Here is a 21706-nt window from a genome sequence, read left to right as displayed (position 1 = left end):
TGCATGTGTCGTCGTTTTCAGTCCCTACAAACAGAAAGGACAGGCTTAGCAGAGTTCTAAGAACGCAACTTCTCCTGGTTTGATCTGCACTCAGGGCACCATTTTGGAAGTGCAAAGAAAGAGGCACCTAAGCACCCTGAAATATCATTTATAGCAGATCGTGGCGTTGTTTAAATCGGACATCGTTTTTTTATTTTTTGGAGGGAGAAAGATGTTGTGGTACGGCAACAGTTAGTTTGTTCCCGTCTGACCAGTTTTGTCCTCCAATAGGACCAGGAATCCAAAGCCCATCGCTTGTGTCTCCTCTGTTACTTGTGGGGTCTGTGGTCTCAATCAGAGATCAACCATGAGGTAGCGGGTTCCCAGAATCCCCGGAGCGTGACTGGCCTCGGTCAGTGACTTCGACAGAGAACAGTTGAGCCAGAGGGGGAGATTGCAGTCTCCCAAGCAGTAGAGGAGCCCTCAGAGTAATGATGGCTCTCTCTCTCTTTCCCCCTCCCCTCTCTCTTTCTCACTCCCCCTCTCTCCACCTCTCTCCACCTCTCTCTCTCTCTCTCTCTTCTCTCTCTCTCTCTCTCTCTCTCTCTCTCTCTCTCTCTCTCTCTCTCTCTCTCTCTCTCTCTCTCTCTCTCTCTCTCTCTTCCACCCCCTGACTCACCCTAAGCCCCCCCCCCCCCCCATACAGTCAGGACTGGCCATGGGATTAGGTTTTTCCATCTAACAGGAAAAAGGGGGGTGGGGGGGTGGGGCGGAGAGACTGATGAAAAGAAAGCCCACCTAGGTACTCAGCTGCTCTTTGGAAGGTGATAACAGTTGAGAGTGGAGGTGGAGGGGTGGGGGGGTGGGGGGGAGAACTCGTATTGGGGGGGAAAACGGCTGTTGAAGGGGGAGGGGGGGGAGGGACGTCTCCTCCACAACCTCGGTGTGTGTGGCGACCGAGTATCGAAGGTGTGTGCGGTGAGGCCGTGCCGTGGCCTGGCAAAGGGTGCCTCGATCACAGAGTCCGTTTCCCCGATCGGCAGCCCAGCCAGAGAGGAGGCGGGACGTCACCCTGACAAGGTAGCCATGTTGGAGGTCTGACAAGGCATCGATGGAGGGGCTTCCCAGGCCTCGGAAACGACGGAGAGTGCTCATTGGCAGGTTCTCTGCTTCAACAAGCGCCGCGGCGGAGGGGCAAAGTGTCGGCGGCGCGTTTTCGAAGGGGCCCGCCCCTTTTTTCCGGGGCGGAATTGGAAAAGAGCACGGTGTTTTACGCTGGCGCGTCCGCCCGTCCCCGACGTCAGTCCGCAGCTCAGAGCGAGACCTGAACGTCAGGTCCCCCGCTGCGGCATCCCGATCCCGAGCCCGGCCAGCGGTGGAAACCACAGGGTCGCGTCCTGTCGCCGCGCCCGCCGCCCCGCCCTCCTCCGTTCCAGCATCCCCGTCTCCCTCCCCCCTCCCCGGCCACCACAAGGTCGAAACACTGTGGCTCTCCACGCCACCTGCTTGAGCTGGTTGACATTTCGCCCGTGCCAGCTCTGTAAGCGCCGCCTCTCAGAAGGACGAAGCGGCGGGGATCCTTTTTCTGAACTCCCTTTCATATCGAGTTGAGGGCATCAACTCCCTTCTTTTTGTATTTATTTATTTCGCTTAAAGGTGAAAAATTGTGTCACGACCTAGCAGGGTCAACAGGCGCCATCGACCGCCATTTAGCCTTTTCATGGGCCTGGCCGCGGCACCTCACGGCGTCAGGTGTGCGTGAGGCTCGGACACGGAACAGACCGCTTTGTCGGCTTCGAGACAGAGAGATATCGCTGCGGAGATACCGCTCGCCCCACTGTATCCGTTCCAATCACCGGGGGCGAGTAGCGGCGGCGCGCCATCCATCGAACGGGACTGTTTGTTGACGGTCTCTCCTTGTTATGGTCCGTCGTGGCTTCCGGGTGGGGGGAAAAGGGCGACCAGCCCCCGTGTCTGTGGGCTGATGTGGGGCTGCGGCTCTGCCCGACGCCAGAAGGGGGCAGCAGGGGTCTTGGTTGTGTGCGAGAGCGACTCACAGGTCATTTCATCTCTTTGTTTTCCTGGGCTGTGGGCCTCCGGCGTGCACGCTCATCTCTGTTCCTTCTCGGGCAGAGAGAGAGAGAGAGAGAGAGAGGGGGAGAGAGAGAGAGAGAGAGAGAGGGGGAGAGAGAGAGAGAGAGAGAGAGAGAGAGGGGAAGAGAGAGAGAGGGGAAGAGAGAGAGAGAGAGAGAGAGGGGGAGAAAGGGAGAGGGGGAGAGAGAGAGGGGGAGAGAGAGAGATGCCTCTGAACTGAACCGTCCTGTCTGCCTTCAAGAGATTCCCGTCAAATACGTGTGTTGGGGGGGGGGGGGACAGGGGGCTTGGAGGGGGGGCGGGGGTTGCGCACCGCATTTCGAGGATTTCATGTCTCGTGTGATGTGTAAAGGGGGGCTTTGACAGTGGGCCAGGCTTTAGGAGTTTCGAATGGCCACAGTTAACTGCCCGGAGTGTTCGTAGGGCACACTGTTTGTATCACCAGGTAGCGCCCGACAGTAGAATAGGGCATTATGGGAGCACTCTATCGCTTTGGCTAAAGCCAGTGTGCACAGACGCACTTACAAGGCTCCTGTTGGGATAGTTGTATTGTTCTGATGTACACTGGCTAATGGATGTAGCAGTGTGGTTATTGACAGCTCTCGTGTCATGGTGATCTCCTGCTCTGCTCTATCCTGAAGCTGCTGTCGTATTGTGCTGAATGTGTACACAGTGTCTCGGTTTGAGTCGCTTCCAGTTGTGGCCGAGGGTATTGCTGCACGATGGATTCGAGAGTGGCATACATGTCTATGGTTACACGTAACTCAATTGTAAAGCATGTGAGCACACGTGAATCCATGAAATATTTGTGTTTTATAAAGGCTTTAAATGTCATGCCAGCACTGCGCACACCGGTGGTTTGAGGCTCAACACAAGAGCCGGGCTGTGTCACTGGAGCATGTACGGTGGCAGTGTAACATGCACACATCCAGACCATAGCTATTACGGTGTCGAAACCACATTATGTCCTGACGGTGTTGAAAGCCTTCCGGCTGGCTTGGTGGAGCCGAGGGTAAAATGGAGGTCTGTCAGAGCTCTCTCTGTCTCTTTTTCCTTCTCTCTCTCTCCCTCCCTCTCTCTCTCGCTCTCTCTCTCTCTCTCTCTCTCTCGCTCTCTCTCTCTCTCTCTCTCTCTCTCTCTCTCGCTCTCTCGCTCTGTCTCTCTCTCTCTCCCCTTCCTTCTCTACCTCTCTCTTTCTCGCTCTCTCCTTCCTTCTCTCCTTCCTTCCCCCCTCTTTTTCTCTCTCTCTCTCGATCCTTCCTTCCTTCCTTCCTTCCTTCCTTCCTTCCTTCCTTCCTTCCTTCCTTCCTTCCTTCCTTCCTTCCTTCCTTCCTTCCTTCCTTCCTTCCTTCCATCTTCCCCCCCCCCTCTCTCTCTCTCCTTCCCCCCCCCACTCTCTCTCTCTCTTTCCTTCCTTCTCTCCCTCTCTCTTTCTTTTTCCCCGTCAGTGCCGTTCCTCACATCCCATCTAACGCCTCATGTTTTTTCATGCCCGACGAGAGTGCTTTCAAGTTATATAATGTGAAACGACAGGCTGGAACCAGAAGTGGGGGCATGCATGGTTTGTAGTGTCGGGATAAAGAAAATCGACCCCCCAACCTCCCCCCCCCCGAAAAAAACCAACAACCTTGTATTGTGTCATGTTCCGTTGGAGATTGTAGGGGCAGTAGGGTGAGGACAGGGGTGGGATATGACAGCGTTATTTGTGGAGTTTGAACATTTCAAGATTCTGTCCGCCTCAATTCTCTTCCCGCCGCCTGTCGTCTCTTCCTCTCCTCCTCCACCCTCTCCTCCCTCCTCGTCTTTCCCCAGCCTCTCCCCTTACCTCGCGTTATGTAACCGTCGAGATTGGATGCGACTCAGGTCGCGGGGCTTGCTGAGGTAACAAAGCTAGCGGGGGGGGGGGGGGTGAGATGGGGGTGCAGGAGGCGGTGTTTTTTCGTGTCGACTCCTCGCACACGGCGAGACCTTCGTCACACGTCGACGGGGGAAGACGGGCGTCCCTCCCGGTGCTCACGAGACACGCACGCCCCCCCACCCCTCCCCCCAGTTTCGCAACAACAGCCAGTTTCATCTCAACCCAGCCTGGCCGCCTATTTGGTAAACAAGCGCGGCTCAATACTCGTAATCACCGTCAAAGTGTCAGAGGCGCCACGCCCCGGGCCAGGTGACGGCTAGACGACGACGACGCCGTCTCTCGTCTGGGCTTCCTGACGAGCGCCCCTCCCCCCGTTGAATATTCATGCCGCCTCGCGCGGGGACGCCGCGGCCGTCACGGCGCGCATTCCACGATGACAAGGACCCAGACAAGCCAGCAGCGCCACCAGAAGCAGGAGTCAATTAACCCCCCCCCCCCCTGCCCCACCTCCCCTCAGCTGTGCATTTTGGGCAGGGGGTCAAAGGGGTCACTCTACAGAAAGGATAAGTTGAAACACGGCACGGTCATCATGAAAGGCGCACTAGATCTACCGCGCGCGTCTTTGTCAGGTGGATTGAAGTACGTCGAAACAAAGTCCAAACAAACACAGAGACCAAAATGCACTCTACCTCAAATGAGCATCGCGACATCGAGGCAGCACCGCATCAGTCTCATTCGACAGACGCTCGCGACAGTAAAAAAAAAAACGACAGCTACAGTCGTCTCGGTGCACGTCAGGCAAAGGCTCTGGCGAAGCGAAGAAGCTGCGCTGGCAAACGACCTCGTAGCGAGCCCAGGGCAGCGATCAGTGTTCTTATCAGCTCGTGCCACGAGGCCGAGGCATTGACAGGGCTCCAGTATGGTCCCAGTGCTGGCAGCCACACTGTGGCCACACGCCGGTCCGCAGATGTCGGCAGGGGGGGCCCGCGGGGTTGGAATTGGTTGCCATGGCGCCATCAAAGAAGACGCCTCTTACCTCAGGACTGTTTGTTCCCGCCTGTCGCCGCAGCTCGTCACGTCGCAGCACCGTCGCGACGGCGGAGACCATGCCGTCAACGCGCCTCTCACACCCGCGAGGCAACCACGTTTTTCGGGTTCTCATAAATCGCCGAAGTCCGTTTTTTTTGGGGGGGGGGGGGGGGGGGGGTTTTGCCGAGCTCCAATCGAATCTCGTAAGACCCCCCGGTTTCCAAAAGGGAGGACACAATCGCGTCGTCTCTCCGCGGAACCTGCCCTTCCTCGAAGGCGAGAGGAGACAGGAGACGTGTTTTTGCGAGGTCTCCATGGCGACCTGCGCTGTACATCAGATAAGACGATAATGACGAGCTCTCCCAAGACCACAGGGGGGACCACAGTAGCTCCACACTCAGGTCCTCCCACCGCTTTTGTGGCACATTTGTGGAGTTACACAACCTGACAAGCTCTAAAGAACCTCCTCTCCTCCACCGCCCCCCCCCCCCCCAAGCATCATCTTTTCGGGGCTTTTGAGAGCGGGCTAAGATTGGGGACTTGCTAGCGATGGGGATGACACATGGGGATGACTAAACTCCAGTGTCTGTCTGTCAGGCTTACTCTTTATCCGACTGACATTTGCTGGCTCAGGCTCAGCCGGGCTCGGGGAGAAGCCAGGGATGAGAGCCAGACACAGATGGCTTTTCCTCCGAATTCTGTCTCGTTCAAGATTCGGGGGGGGGAGTGGTGGTGGGGGAAAGACGAAAGACGAAAGACGAGAAAGCCACGCTCTGATTCACAGCACCCCCCCCCCCCCCCCCCCCCCCTCTCCCGTTTGCACGCTTTTCCTCGAAATGTAAACGGCTGGCGGCGTAGGAAGGAGATCGGGAGCGCGTACGTGCCCACGCTCCGGCGGTGGGTTCCGCAGCGCCTTCGCTCGCATAGCTCCATCCCTGACCTTTTACTTTGAGCATTATTAGCCGTATACTTTCAACCAACGTTTCCGCTTCCCCACCCCAGCCCAGCACCCCCCCCCCCCCCCCCCCCGCCCTCTCAGGCCCCTCCTCTCTATTAGCGAGGAAAGCTTTGGTCCGGATCTGCTTCGGCGGTGACCTTTCCAGTCGTCTTGCCTTCCTCCCGTAAGTGAAAAGAACAACAGACAAAAATGCCTCGTGCCATTTCAGACTCGTGAGGCAGAGCCGGCGAGGAAGGAGAAGAACAGGAGGAGAGAGGCGTGGGGGAGGGGGGGGGGTGTAGGGATGAGGGGGGAGGGGGGGGGGGTGTAGGTGTTAAGTTGATGAGCGAGGGAAGCACGAAAGAAGAAAAAAAAAAAAGCATCTGCTTTCTGCTAAACAGTCGCCTCAAATCGTCTGGCCATTGTTTCCATACAACAATAGCGCTTCTCTTGTTGCCGGGGGAGCGCGTCACCCCGTCGGAACATTTCCACGCGAGGAGAAAGCGTTACATAAGGAACATTTAGAGCCGGTGTCTTTTTATAGCCGTCCAGGAAACCTTGATCTATTTCTTCTTTTCTTCCGTCGAATATGTTTCTGTGTCGTTGTCTCACCCCCCCCCCCACCCCCCCCCCACCCCCCCACCCCCACCCCACCCTCCCCAGTCTATATTCTCAGCCTCTCTTAGCCCCAGGCTAAGGAGGAGGGGGGGGGGGGGGCTGGGTAGCAGACGGCGGCTGATCTGATGACAGAGGAGGCTACAGAAGGTCCCAGGTGGAGCCTTGTCTGAAGTACTCCACTGAAGAGGGGTGGAGTGGGGAGGGGGTGGGGGTGGGGGGCGACGACGACATTGTGTCCTCTGTGACAGTCCGCCTGTTGCACGCGGGCTCCCTGACAAGGAGCCGAGGAGAGAGACAGGAGGACTCACATGACCCCCCCCCCCCCCCCGCCCCCCAGGTTTTTCTGGGACACCGTCGGCAGGGGGATGGGGGAGGGGGGGGCGTCTGCATTTGTGTCTGCGAGGATTTTTCAGGGGTGTAAGATGGGCACCGTCGTTACCGAGAGACGACGCCAGATCGCCACCTGTTTGGGTTCTGGGAAAAGCAGAAGCGGCGTGGGCGGGGGATGATCCACCAATCCGGGGGCACGCTGGAGCCGACACCACGTCGCTTCGACCTATCCGCTTCTCTCAGATCTACACTCGTGTCTCGTTACTGGGCGTGTGTCAGAGGGACCTGCGCCGCCTACTCCTGTGATAAAGACGGGCTTCTGGACTCCCTGGGACATCAGTGTTTGTTTTCTCTGACTGGGGCATCTGACCCCACGCTGGCACATGGTTCAAAGCCCCTTGTGGAGTCATATTTACAAGGCAACAAAAAAAGCTCATGACCCCGAGGTGCGAGTCACAAGGTCGTTTGGAGTATCATGTCACCTGTCATTGCGCGTGACCTTTGAGTCCTCCCTCCCTCCCTCCCTCCCTCCCTCCCTCCCTCCCTCCCTCCCTCCCTCCCTCCCTCCCTCCCTCCCTCCCTCCCTCCCTCCCTCCCTCCCTCCCTCCCTCCCTCCCTCCCTCCCTCCCTCCCTCCCTCCCTCCCTCCCTCCCTCCCTCCCTCCCTCCCTCCCTCCCTCCCTCCCTCCCTCCGACCGATGCTGCAGAGTGTGTCGAGTGTGTCATGACCAGCGTTCACTGGCAGGATCCAATCTCACACGCGTTCTCGTGTCTGTACGACGTCCTCTTCTCACCGGGGTGAAGACAGGCGCCCCTCCAGGCTGTAACCTGTGACACTCTGGTGGACCAGAGCCGGCCAGCGTTCACACACCAACACAAGCACGCACAGCTGTGCGCACCCCCACTCAGGCATGCGCACAAAAGCTCCCCTCTGCCCTCATTCCCTCTACAGGGTGACATTTATTAATTAAATATGGTGTTGTGCCGCAGGAAGCTCTCCCCTTCCCACTGTCTCCAGACACTAATAATTACATTGGCATTTAGCTCCACGATAAGCCCACCCTATGGCCTTTAGGAAATGTTCCCCGAGTCCGGATACTGAGCGAAGTATGGACTGATGCGATGCCACGCATCGATCCGTTTGGCCACCGCTCGCTTTCATGTTCCAGAAAAGAGATGCCGTTCATGAGCGTGGTCAACGCGACCACGCGCGCCTGATGTCACGGCTGTCCATGTGTCACGTGGGTGTTGTGAGATGGGGTCGGCGGAAGACTTGGGTTTGAAGCTGCCCGCGCAATCTGTTTTACGCGCCACCGTTATGACAGACGGCTCCGAATAACACGAGGAGACTTCTTCAATAACAAGTAACGGAGGATGTGTGTGCTGTTGGCGCGATGCGTAGCTCTTGAATCCGAGGTGGTTTATTTGGGCCGTTCGTCACGCTCGGTTCAAAAAATGCCCCGGATTTGCCAAGTCATGCTACGTCGCTGTTCCCGTCGACTTTTCAGACGTTGGCTCACGGATTCTTTGACCCGTGCTAAACCAGCTCCAAGGCGTTTCCTCTTTCGACACTCGTGTTCACCAAACAGCCACGTTGTTGTCCTCTGCAGGTCATCATTTCTCTCCAGTTTAATAATGGCTGGTGACACTCCAGTGGATGGATAAAGCAGCCGAGTTTTATGGTGAACATGCCTCTATAGTCGGCCCCCAGCAGGCCTGTTCCGGGGACCACCTGTGCTCTAATCACAGCTGTTGACAGATAGCGTTTCATCCACACGGGCTCCTCTCTCTGCAATTGGCTGGCGTCATTTTCCCATGATTCCCCTCCACGGGAGACCACTTCTTCTTCCTTTTGTCCTTGACGATGACAAACCGCAAGCATTACTCGTGCCCGAAAGCACACCTCACCCTGTTTTAATGACAAATCGGCGTTATTTGCGGGTAATTCCGATACTATTACCCCACTTTTTTTCACAGTGAGAATCGCAAATCACAGTAGTTTCAAGGTGTAGAATTATTTTTGATTTAGTTCCCTGTAGCTCGGACAAACGAAGAACTCCGCCAACGCAACCACCCAACCTGGTGTGCTTGAATGATCTCTGATGGCCCAAAAATGTATCTAGGTGACATGGATTGGAACCTAGTACAATATGTGGCATTGAATTGCTATGGGACAGTGAGGGGGCAAGTCATCTGGGCTTTAAATTGGGCCCCGATGCTCTGGGGGATTAGATAAACATCTCAGTCTCAGGTAAGATGATCACTGTTGCATCCTGGGAAATCTCCCAATGAGTTCTATTATTTTGTGTTCCTTTCCTTTCTCTGTTAAGGGCCCACTGCCTGAGGAGATAAGTTAGGACTCTTCCAGCCTACTAACAGCATGCTGTTCAGTGCAGAGCAACTTTGAATGTGTTCGTCCAACACTTTTTATAGTGTCAATATGGAAACAGTCTGTTATGTGACACACACGTAAAGCTAAATGACCTATGCAGTGACAGAAACAATGAAGACTTCTTTGAGAATAGCAAGGTGACTCTTGCATACATTCCTTTTGACACCAAATTCAACTAAGCAGTGCTTTTACAGACACCAGGCTACAAAGTGCATCACAGGCACCATGCAGAAAAAGTTAGCAATGCATCACAGACACATACAGCATGACATTTTTGCTCAGAGTTTTCGAAGTAGAATATTACCAAGTGAACATAAAGCCTTTCATCAGCACTATAGACACTTTCAAGGGCAAAGGCCCAGTAACATTTCCAAAAAGAAATAGTGATTACATTTGTTTCTACTACCTCAAATACAGTGAATACATGTTCACTGAAATCATCAGTATGCAACTCGTCCACCAATAGCTTGAGTGTTGTAAACCAAAATAATAATAATTTGACAAAATACTAGCATTTCTGGTTCCATCTCATTGCAAACAGCCCCACACTATACTCTATGCCATCTATCTTAACCCGAGTAGTAGAGTCGTGTTCTGCACAGAAACCTGAAGTGTTTCTGCCAACTAAAATCAACTAGAGAAAATATTTTCTATGGTCCACACTCAACGGGCTTGTCTCTCAGGGATTTAGCCAATTGGTGTTTGTTGGCAAATGTTTTTGTGACGTCTGTGAAGCTCTTCAAGGGGTTCTCAAACGGTTAGCTAACCGGCAAACCTCATGCTCCACACATGCCAAAAAGGAGGAAAAAATGCAAATGCATGCTGGGTAGTGTATCAGGAAGTGATACACTACTTAGTGATAATTGCTTGAAAACCGTGTGATGTTCCACTTTCAAATGCTTCAAATACAGTCAGGCAGTGGCTTGGAATGGGGGGGAAACATATTTGTCTGCAGTAAGATGAGCAGCTAATTCCAGATTAGACAGACCATTTCTGTGTGGAATAACATCACCCCATAGCACAGGACTTTCCTCGCAAGACAGAGTTTGCATAGAAGTCACCTGTCACAAGTCCTATGCCATTCCTCTGGGTTGACTTAACCCTTGTGCTGCCTTTGGGTCATTGTGACCCACCGTCATGGTGCACAAGCTGGGTCACAATGATCGCAAGGCAGCGCAAGGGGGGGAAACTGGCAATTACTCCGTATTTATTTTTCATTAAAACCATTTACCGCAGATGTAGAGAGGTGTTCAATAGGCATAACTGATGGAAGATCTTGTTTGATTTGGGAGTGCAGCCCAGTAGTCACGCTGAGCGCAGCAGGAGGACCCGAACGCACAGGGAGACACAGGCAGAAGAGCAGGAACAAACACCTTCACTCTTCACTCTGTTTGTGTGCAATGCCTGACAATGAAAGAACTGAGCTATAGAGCTGGTAGTCACATCTAAAAGCACACATGTTGCATTCACCAAAGGGTGGGAGCTGCTGAGGGCTAAAATGAGCGTTTCGTCTGTCCCCTCCTGGTAGGGACAGTGTTTCGTCTGGTATTCTAATATGTCTTGCCCACCAGGTTTACTAGGAAGGGCATCTCTGACCGTCTATTAACATGAGAGAAAGTCAACCACTGGTTTGAGCCGTCAGAATGTTTATGAAGAGCAAACAAATATATATATAAATATATATATATATATATATATATATAACAAATATATATATAAATATATATATTAAATGTCATTTATACCTCTTTTGCTGCTGCAGACTCATCACCCACAGTAGTCTATTACTTTTTTTTCAGAATTTCTTGAGGTCTCAGGTCTAAATCACATGATGAGTGTGGTAATATACGTGACATTTGTTTGGGCAGTGACTTTACAAGCACTGTCTGTACATGGCTTTGAGGGAGTTGTTGTGGGCGGAGAAAGCGGTGATTCCACCTACAAAAATTGCATTTTGGTTGGAGGGGGACAAGGACGATCCATAAGATCTACATCCTACAAGTAGAATTTGCTAGAATCTGTCCAATTGTGTTCTTGTGTGGGCGTGTAATATTTCCACTTGTGTGGTTTGTTAGAAGATGATATGAAACTATATTTGCCCTAGATATTGCCACACCTTCCGCAGTATACTGTAAGGTGAAATGTCTCATAAGTCGAAACAGAAATGTAATATATCTTACCAAGGTGGATGTGTGAATAATGCTTTGTGAAATACATCAAGGAATAGTTCTGCCACTGGATTCATTTGAATGGATATTGGTAGTTAAACAGTAATATATCTCCAAACTATTTGTAATCATTCAAAGGGCATATCTGGTAAAGAATATGCCTGCATAGAGAAATGTAGATTACTCACAAATGTACGAATTTAGATTGAACAAATTGTTTTGGAACTATGTTTTTACTAAGAGGCATAAGAAGTGGATTGGTGCACATACAAGTCGGCGACAAATATGTTTATAAATATGTTAAAAAATATATGATTAAAATAATTACTTATTTTAAGTCATAGCTATAGGGTTTAATAGTGTAAAAACCATGCCATACTCCAAACTAACCTGTTAACAGTTTTTTTCATGTACAGTCTTTCAGTTTGACATTGCATAAGTGTTACAAATTCATTTTAAAGCTGAGGGACCAATTTAGAGTACTCCAGATATGGTGGTTAGGTTGGTATCTACTATTTATTTATAACTGTAATAAATTAACATGCATTATGTGGTAGATGCATTTCAATTGTATGCACAGGGAAGAGAGAGTTCCCGAGTTCCTTAAATTCACTTACTGTGCTCCGAAACAGTTACCCAAATCTACAAAGACGCTTCATTAGAGTGTGTAATTTTATCCGTTTGATCTGGGCACTGTCAATGAAGCAGATTCAAGAAATACAGAGATGGCTCCAACTATAATGGTATTGATTAAGCCTCTGGTTAAAAGGAATATGCATACCGAATGACACATTTATTTCCTGATTTGACATCTTGGTTTCTAAGTGATCATGACATTTTCTGAACACTTGGGCTGCCTGGCAAATCCTCCTAACTTAGCAGTTTTATGTTGTGTTTCACTCCAAAGAGCAGTCTGGTCTCTCTTCAAAAAAAAAACTGGACTGTCAAAATGATTTTATGATGAGTGCCGCGCCAGCTTTGCGGCATGTGGGATCATGTCCTCACAGTTAAAAGTTTGTCTTTTTGACAGACTTTTTTCCACAGGAAGTGGAAACCTACAAACCTACATCCCTGATCACTGTGCTCTGCTGTTTGCTAGACTAGCGCAATGGTAGACATGTGTACTAGTTCCCTTCATGGCTTATTTCATGAGAACACTGTCTGTCGTTCCGAAGGGAGTTTCTGAAAAAGCAAAACCAGAAACTGAAGGGAGTTTTACAGTGACTACCTACTAAAACAGAGCCCTCCAAACTCTACATCCCCCCCCCCCCCCCCCGATGATCTCTACGGTGATTCACCTGAGTGAGGGAGCCTTTTGTCCCAGCTTTATCTGAGCCCTGGTCACTGAGGCTAGCCGCAACACACTCGTGTTTATTAGCTTAGCTTAATTGTGCATGGGATCTGAAAGGTCACCACCCTGCTGCGCTACGCACGCTGCCAAAATGGCTTCCAGGGGACCGCATTGCACATGAATAACCCCCCCCACCCCTCTCTCTCTCTCTCTCTTGCTCTCTCTCTCTCTCTCCCTCTCTCTTTATCCCCCTCTCTCTCTCTCTCTCTCTCTCTCTCTCTCTCTCTCTCTGTCTGTCTCTGTCTCTGTCTCTCTCTCTCTCTCTCTCTCTCTCTCTCTCTCTGAGCCTCTCCACCTTGCTCCGCCAGTCCCTCTGCTGCCCACACAGTGGCCTTCACGTTCGGCTTCACACGCAATGACTGATGGGTATTCACTGGTGGACATCGCTCCGCTGAATCCGCCCTCCGTACTCTCCTCCTCCCCTTATGAAAGGGTCACGTGTCACCCGCTAGCATCCATCCTACAGTAGTCTGGGTTCATTCAACTGTCCATTTTCTCATCTTTTTTGTGGAGGAGGTTGCTAGGAACAGGGTGGCAGTCTGTGTACACATCGGCGAGGGAACCAAAAGTGCTCGGAAACCTGCAGTATATCTGCTTAACTGCTGCCCTTCTATATGATTAATATCATCTGACTTATATAAGCAGTAAACTCAGCCCTGCGGCTGCAAAAGCTGATGTCATGAGAAACTGGCTTGAAATGATAAGCAGAAATGGCGGAAGGGGATATTTTGGGGGCAAGTAAGACACATGCACAGTTTATTATCAGTTATGTCATGCACTTTTTTTATACATCTGTAACCGCCGGGCTGGCAGGTACGAGGGCTGTGTGATTGTGCGTACGTGTGTGTGTGTGTGTGTGTGTCGTGCTCATCAGTGTGTTACTCCCACAGGCTCTGCTCGGGGGGAACCAGCAGGTGGATCTCTCCAGGTTGCAGCCGACACTCTGGAGCAGCCACACGGCCAGTGACAGTGTAAAGGTGAGATTAACCTTCCCCCTCCCCACTCCTCCCTTCCTCTCCTGCCTTCCGTCCATCCCTTCTTCACCCCTTTGAGTGAAACCCCTGCCCCCCCCCCGTCCCCCTCCGTTCATCCTTCCTTCCGCACCTCGCCTTTTTTTGTTGGTCTTTTTCTTTCGACTTCTGCCTCTCCATCCTCTTCATGACAATACCTCCCTCCGTCCCTGACACTTCCGGCCCCTGTCGTTTTCTCTCCGGCCCTTGCACAATGGAACCGGGAGGTGTGACCCCTTATTTCTATTCTTATTTATGCCTGGCCTTTTCGGGGGGCTTCTTCAACATCTAACATGCAGACATTCACGGGGAGAAATACACAGGCCCATCTGCTTTTCCTCTCTCTCCCTCTCTCCCTCTCTCTCTCTCTCTCTCTCTCTCTCTCTCTCTCTCTCTCTCTCTCTCTCTCTCTCTCTCTCTCTCTCTCTCTCTCTCTCTCTCTCTCTTTCTTTCCCTCTCTCGCTTTCATACACACACACGCCCCCACAGACACCCTCACTCCAGCCAACCTGTCTGAGCCAGTGTTTCCATAGCACCACAGAAACCCCCTGTAAAAAAGTCCTTCCACGTACGCTCGCCCGGCATCCATAATACACCTATTGTTTGCATACAGACAAGCAGGTTCCCCTTCTAAGGGGGGCCCCTAACGAAAAGGGCAGCGCCTCGCCACGCGCGCACAGTCGCCGCCTCCCGAACCGAAGACACCACGGGCGCCGGAAAGATACCATCCTTTCATTTCCTGTCACCCAGATAAAGAAAGACAGGGGGGGCGGGGGGACGGGGCGGGAGGAGGAGAGCGGGCCCTATCGCCGGGCAGCGGTGATTGAGTCCCTTCGCAGCGAGTCCGCGCAAATAACCCACCCGCGCCGATAAGAAGCTCGTCATTTCCATAGACCAAAACACACTCGGGCGGAGATTAGATTTGGGACGTCCAACGGACTTATCCGGGCCGCCGGCCTTCCTATCGCGGAATGCGAATATGAAGACACTCAGCCTCCTGTTTCATGGCAACAGCAGTCAAATACACGCAGGTTTATTTGTTTTTCAATTGCGTCCTCTCGAACCAAAAATATAAAGTATCTCCCTCAGTCGCTGTCCAGCAGATTGAATTGATTCCTTCTCACTATTCAGCAAGGGGGGGGGAGCAGTTTCTTCCCGATATGCTTGGGAGAAATGTGCATTAAAAACAGATGCGTGTGTGTGTGTGTGTCTATGTATACGAAGCAGCTGCAAGGATACATCTGTCAGATCGACCGATGTCTGGCTGAGCAGCTGAAATCTGTGTCCACGCGAAGTGCGGGCTTGAACGCGCCATCTTGTCTCTCTGAAGTGTGGCCTCCGTGCCCTCTATCTACTTTCTCCAGACCGCCGTTCTGCGAATCGAGTTTCTCCCCGCTGAACGCGTGATGAGTCACCGTTGTCATATATTTATATGATTTACTAATCTAATATTTATAATGTTGGCTGTGTCCCCTTTACCCTCCCCTTCCTCCCACCCTACACCACCACCATGTCATTCCTGTCTCTCTCTCTCTCTCTCTCTCTCTCTCTCTCTCTCTTTATCTCTCTCTCTTTATCTCTCTCTCTCTCTTTATCTCTCTCTCTCTCTTTATCTCTCTCTCTCTCTTTATCTCTCTCTCTCTCTCTTTATCTCTCTCTCTCTCTCTTTATCTCTCTCTCTCTCTCTCTCTCTCTCTCTCTCTGTGTGTGTCTCTGTCTCTCTCTGTGTCTCTCTCAGTTCAGTTTCAGTTCAGAATGCTTTATTGGCATGACAGTTCGGGTTGAGCAGTAATGCCAAAGCAGTCCCTATTGAAAGGACATTTTAACATATGTATCATAGCATTTACGAGGAGTATAACAATAATAATATGGCAGTACAATATAACAGTAGCATAGTAAGAGTAACAGTAACACATAAATGCATGTTAATATACAGAAATGTTTTAACAGTTGTACAGGGTTGGTTCACTGTCCCTCAGGGAGTGGCCTTGAGAGACTCTCTCTGTCTCTCTCTGTCTTTCTCTCTCTGTCTCTCTCTGTCTTTCTCTCTCTGTCTCTCTCTCTGTCTCTCTCTCTGTCTCTCTCTCTCTGTCTCTCTCTCTGTCTCTCTCTGTCTGTGTCTCTCTCTGTCTCTCTCTGTCTGTCTCTCTCTCTGTCTCGCTCTCTCTGTCTCGCTCTCTCTGTCTCTGTCTCTCTCTCTCTGTCTCTCTCTGTCTGTCTGTCTCTCTCTCTCTCTCTGTCTCTCTCTCTCTGTCTCTCTCTCTGTCTCTCTCTGTCTCTCTCTGTCTGTCTCCTCCAGATGTTTTTGAAACCAAATCTTGACAGGAAGAGAGAGAGCATTATATTGGGTTGACAGGAGTGACCTTTTCACACCAATACAAAAGGGCTGTGTGGGCTCTAATTGTGTTGTGCTGAAGTCGAGCGCAACAGCGTCGATGGCGGCTCGCAAACGCCTTCTCATGGCGCCCCGCGCTGCAAACGGCGACTGGCGCGTAACGCTGGCAACGGGGCGACGAGGCTGCCAGCCGCTGCCGCCGTGACAGCAGCCCGTCGTCGGAACGCAAACACGCGCAATGACTCACGCAGAATCACAGGCCCCAATTAAAAGCTCATTGTCTCGCTCCCCTTACACCCTCCCCACACGTGCACACAAACCCCCAGACCGTTTTTACATTTGACTACAAGCTGGTTTAGCTTGGCGCTAATGTTGTGAGGGTTAGAGGGGGGTAGATGGGGAGTGGGTGGCATCCTACCAGTATCACTGGGCTGGCTGGCTTGCATAACAATTAAGGACAACTGGGCCATCAAGTCTGCTGCCTCCCCAGCCTCTGTTTCACCCACCAGAGTCTGCTGCCTCCCCAGCCTCTGTTTCACCCACCAGAGTCTGCTGCCTCCCCAGCCTCTGTTTCACCCACCAGAGTCTGCTGCCTCCCCAGCCTCTGTTTCACCCACCAGAGTCTGCTGCCTCCCCAGCCTCTGTTTCACCCACCAGAGTCTGCTGCCTCCCCAGCCTCTGTTTCACCCACCAGAGTCTGCTGCCTCCCCAGCCTCTGTTTCACCCACCAGAGTCTGCTGCCTCCCCAGCCTCTGTTTCACCCACCAGAGTCTGCTGCCTCCCCAGCCTCTGTTTCACCCACCAGAGTCTGCTGCCTCCCCAGCCTCTGTTTCACCCACCAGAGTCTGCTGCCTCCCCAGCCTCTGTTTCACCCACCAGAGTCTGCTGCCTCCCCAGCCTCTGTTTCACCCACCAGAGTCTGCTGCCTCCCCAGCCTCTGTTTCACCCACCAGAGTCTGCTGCCTCCCCAGCCTCTGTTTCACCCACCAGAGTCTGCTGCCTCCCCAGCCTCTGTTTCACCCACCAGAGTCTGCTGCCTCCCCAGCCTCTGTTTCACCCACCAGAGTCTGCTGCCTCTCCAGCCTCTGTTTCACCCACCAGAGTCTGCAGCCTCCCCAGCCTCTGTTTCACCCACCAGAGTCTGCTGCCTCTCCAGCCTCTGTTTCACCCACCAGAGTCTGCTGCCTCCCCAGCCTCTGTTTCACCCACCAGAGTCTGCTGCCTCCCCAGCCTCTGTTTCACCCACCAGAGTCTGCTGCCTCTCCAGCCTCTGTTTCACCCACCAGAGTCTGCAGCCTCCCCAGCCTCTGTTTCACCCACCAGAGTCTGCTGCCTCCCCAGCCTCTGTTTCACCCACCAGAGTCTGCTGCCTCCCCAGCCTCTGTTTCACCCACCAGAGTCTGCTGCCTCCCCAGCCTCTGTTTCACCCACCAGAGTCTGCAGCCTCCCCAGCCTCTGTTTCACCCACCAGAGTCTGCAGCCTCCCCAGCCTCTGTTTCACCCACCAGAGTCTGCTGCCTCCCCAGCCTCTGTTTCACCCACCAGAGTCTGCTGCCTCCCCAGCCTCTGTTTCACCCACCAGAGTCTGCTGCCTCCCCAGCCTCTGTTTCACCCACCAGAGTCTGCAGCCTCCCCAGCCTCTGTTTCACCCACCAGAGTCTGCTGCCTCCCCAGCCTCTGTTTCACCCACCAGAGTCTGCTGCCTCCCCAGCCTCTGTTTCACCCACCAGAGTCTGCTGCCTCCCCAGCCTCTGTTTCACCCACCAGAGTCTGCTGCCTCCCCAGCCTCTGTTTCACCCACCAGAGTCTGCTGCCTCTCCAGCCTCTGTTTCACCCACCAGAGTCTGCTGCCTCCCCAGCCTCTGTTTCACCCACCAGAGTCTGCTGCCTCCCCAGCCTCTGTTTCACCCACCAGAGTCTGCTGCCTCCCCAGCCTCTGTTTCACCCACCAGAGTCTGCTGCCTCCCCAGCCTCTGTTTCACCCACCAGAGTCTGCTGCCTCCCCAGCCTCTGTTTCACCCACCAGAGTCTGCTGCCTCCCCAGTCTCTGTTTCACCCACCAGAGTCTGCTGCCTCCCCAGCCTCTGTTTCACCCACCAGAGTCTGCTGCCTCCCCAGCCTCTGTTTCACCCACCAGAGTCTGCTGCCTCCCCAGCCTCTGTTTCACCCACCAGAGTCTGCTGCCTCCCCAGCCTCTGTTTCACCCACCAGAGTCTGCTGCCTCCCCAGCCTCTGTTTCACCCACCAGAGTCTGCTGCCTCCCCAGCCTCTGTTTCACCCACCAGAGTCTGCTGCCTCCCCAGCCTCTGTTTCACCCACCAGAGTCTGCTGCCTCTCCAGCCTCTGTTTCACCCACCAGAGTCTGCTGCCTCCCCAGCCTCTGTTTCACCCACCAGAGTCTGCTGCCTCCCCAGCCTCTGTTTCACCCACCAGAGTCTGCTGCCTCCCCAGCCTCTGTTTCACCCACCAGAGTCTGCTGCCTCCCCAGCCTCTGTTTCACCCACCAGAGTCTGCTGCCTCTCCAGCCTCTGTTTCACCCACCAGAGTCTGCAGCCTCCCCAGCCTCTGTTTCACCCACCAGAGTCTGCTGCCTCCCCAGCCTCTGTTTCACCCACCAGAGTCTGCTGCCTCTCCAGCCTCTGTTTCACCCACCAGAGTCTGCTGCCTCCCCAGCCTCTGTTTCACCCACCAGAGTCTGCTGCCTCCCCAGCCTCTGTTTCACCCACCAGAGTCTGCTGCCTCTCCAGCCTCTGTTTCACCCACCAGCTTGGATCCGTCTGCTTTGTGTTCGGGGAGGCTCCAGTTCTGCAAAAATCCATACAGAAACCGTTTTCCTATCAGTGCCGGTGAAGACAAAGGCTCTGTTGGAATGTTCCTCACTTTGTGCCCGAGGGGCTGTCTCTTCTCTACTTAGCAAATGGGAACCATTCTGAGTTCCGTCAAAACGTTCCTGTCCAAATTGACCACGGAACAGGGAGAATGTGCTGTTCCTTTAGCCAAAATGATGGCATTTTAAAATATATAACTTTAAGAGTGCCGGGGCTCTTAAAAACTATTTCATGGTGTCTTGCGGACAAGATCCAATTCAGATTTCCTTCTGGGACCAAGGGCCACCTCGGTGAGAAACAGTTCCTGAAATCCGACTATCTGCCTCCATGTTACTAGATGAGCAGCCCACGCACAGGGTCTGCTCACCCCTTAGCGCTGTGTCCTTCATCATGTTGATAAAGGCATGATATGCTGAGCAGCCATGTTGTCGTCCTCATCGGTGCTAAACGGCAAAGATGGGCCCCTAAACGGTCGGCGAGGTGTTCAAAACACCTCGGAGGACTGTCGGGTTGACAGGCCGGGCAAATGAGCCGAGTCTCCTGATGAAGCGGTATGATGGGGAGCGCACGGACGTTGTTATCAATAGGAGGAAGAAGAAGAAGACCCAATGCACACAGCACGTCCCATTGCCATCTTGTTGCCATTTATAGCTTCGACATTACCGAACGTAGGCCCCCCCGGGTGATGTGGGTTAGGCGCAAAGGCAACGGTCTTTCATCCTTTCAAGGTCGAGCGTCTTCTTTTCAAAGGTGTATTCGCTATCGGACGAGAGATGGTCTTGGAAAGCACGTCGTTCTAGATGCGGAAGTGTCATATTTGAAGCATGCTGTGTCCCCGTTCCCCCCTGCCCCCCCCCCCTCTCCCGATCGCGCTTTTCAAGGCATGGCGAGTCACAGAGGCGCTCCATCCCGCGAGAGAGCTAACTGAGGCGGGAGAAACGAGGAAGGAGATATCAGCTCGTTTCAGCAGAGAGAGTACAGTCGTCGGGTTTCGTTGCATTTCTCTTTGTTTTTCAGTCTTTGAGGGGTGGACTATTTTCAGGGACGGGGTGCTGATGGTGCGGCGCCGGCGCCCTGTGGGGGGTGCTTTTGTGTGAACATTTAATGGACCCCCCCGCCGTCTCCCCCACGCCGCCCGCCCCCCCCCCCGCTCCTCTCTGTAAAGAGACCTAAGCAGACTTGACATGGAAAGCATTCGGGGTTTCGCCCTCCCTCGCGCCACCCCCCACGCCCTGCCCCCCTCTTTTTTAGCAAAGACAACTTTGTTGAATATTTCATGGGGTACATTGCCTCGGTTTCACTCAGCTGGGCATGGGGAGTCGCACGCGAGGCCTCCTGACAGCCCGATATGCAGGCACCAGTGACGAGGAACTCCCCACCCCACCCCACCCCACACTCCTTCGCCCCTTTTTCCCTTTTTGTTTTCCTCTGCCCCATTTAGGAATTTCTTTCCAACTGCACATGGTCAGGTGCGCTGCTACACGTTCTGTCCAGGCAGCTTTTCACTTTGAATTCCCTATCCCGTTCGACGATCGTGAATGGAGCGCCACGTGAAGATGTAACAGCAAATGAGCAATTCAACGTATGTCTCATGCTAAATGAGAATGCAAGGATGATCATCCGTTGTGCTAAAGAGTACAACGAAAGATGACATCAAAGGGGACAGATTTACCCACCGAAGATTGGTAAACGTAGTATTCCAGCATGCTATCACCCCCCCCCCCCCCAATTTTTTTTCTCTCAATTTTTCACCGTCCAATCACTGTGGGGTGTTTCAGCCAGGTCTCTCATTGGTTGGTCCAAACCTTCACATGTCGTGCCGCACAAGAGTTAACTGGACTCTTGGAGAGGAGGTTTCAATTTCAAGCCACCTCGACTGGTCGTCAGATGTTGTTGATGCACTGTAGGTCAACATGGCCAGTGTACACCAGTAGGAACCTGCAGGGGAAGGTCGAACAGCACACTGTCTCCAGCAGTCTCTCCCAGCTTCTGACCTCCCGTGACTAGTTCCTGGAAATATTGATGAGAAACGACAATCCAACGTGCGTGGCACAACCTTTTCAGATCGTTTTTATTGCAGGATAGGCGAGTTTGTTGTCGACCTGACCCGCTCTAGGGATCATGCAATTGTGAGTAGTGCTTCAGGATAGCTTCAGAGATGAAAGCGCAGACATGTTCCTACTCTGCGTTTAACTCCTGGGTTTTACCTGTAGAAAGTCATCCGTTCTTGTCGATAGGAAACCAGGGGTTTTCCCTGCCTGGCCCAGACGTTTCCACCGGATCAGTCGAATCGATCTTTATTTGCCGAGCCCTTCTCTCCATGTCACCAAACACTTAACAGCTGGCCGCATATCAGACTTCCAAATCTTTCGGAAAAGACGAGGAGGAGCTTCCCTCGAAACTCCCAAGCCACCTCCATGTCCACCTGCTCCTGCCAGCACTTCCTTCGTTCTCCTCTCTGTCAGGAGAACACACAGACCTGTATAAACAGTAGAAAAATACCACTATCATCCCCCCCCCCCCCCCCTCTATCTTTTACAGGAGCCCACCTCTCTCGATTTCACATTCCCCAAACGCGAGATGGCTGCGATGATCGTCGGCCCCCTTATTGGAAAGCACACCTCATTTCCTCCGCGATATTCAATTTCACGGAGGGGCGGGGGGAAACCGCCGGCTCGCTCGCGGCAATTTCCCCTCTCCAGAATCGGCGCTCTGCCGCACACATCCAGACAATTTGTCCATTGTGTTGAACTCCTCCTCCCTCCCTCCCTCCCTCCC

At 52.9% G+C, this 21706-nt stretch overlaps 1 protein-coding gene across 3 annotated transcripts in view; it reads left to right on the top strand.

The window, feature by feature from the left end:
- The window catches only part of LOC146222206 (glucosidase 2 subunit beta-like), a 112688-nt gene that overhangs the window by 19372 nt on the left and 71610 nt on the right, over nt 1–21706 (top strand). For all 3 annotated transcript variants that reach the window (XM_084692180.1, XM_084692179.1, XM_084692181.1), the window contains one exon: nt 13646–13732. In XM_084692180.1, coding sequence (XP_084548306.1) covers nt 13646–13732 — 87 coding nt within the window. The remainder of the gene's footprint in view (nt 1–13645; nt 13733–21706) is intronic.

Source organism: Hypomesus nipponensis, chromosome 25 (genome assembly GCF_054491055.1).
Source record: "Hypomesus nipponensis isolate SF chromosome 25, ASM5449105v1, whole genome shotgun sequence".
Lineage (NCBI taxonomy): Eukaryota > Metazoa > Chordata > Actinopteri > Osmeriformes > Osmeridae > Hypomesus > Hypomesus nipponensis.
The sequence above is the reverse complement of the archived record's forward strand: the minus strand, read 5'-3'. Positions and strand labels throughout refer to the sequence as shown.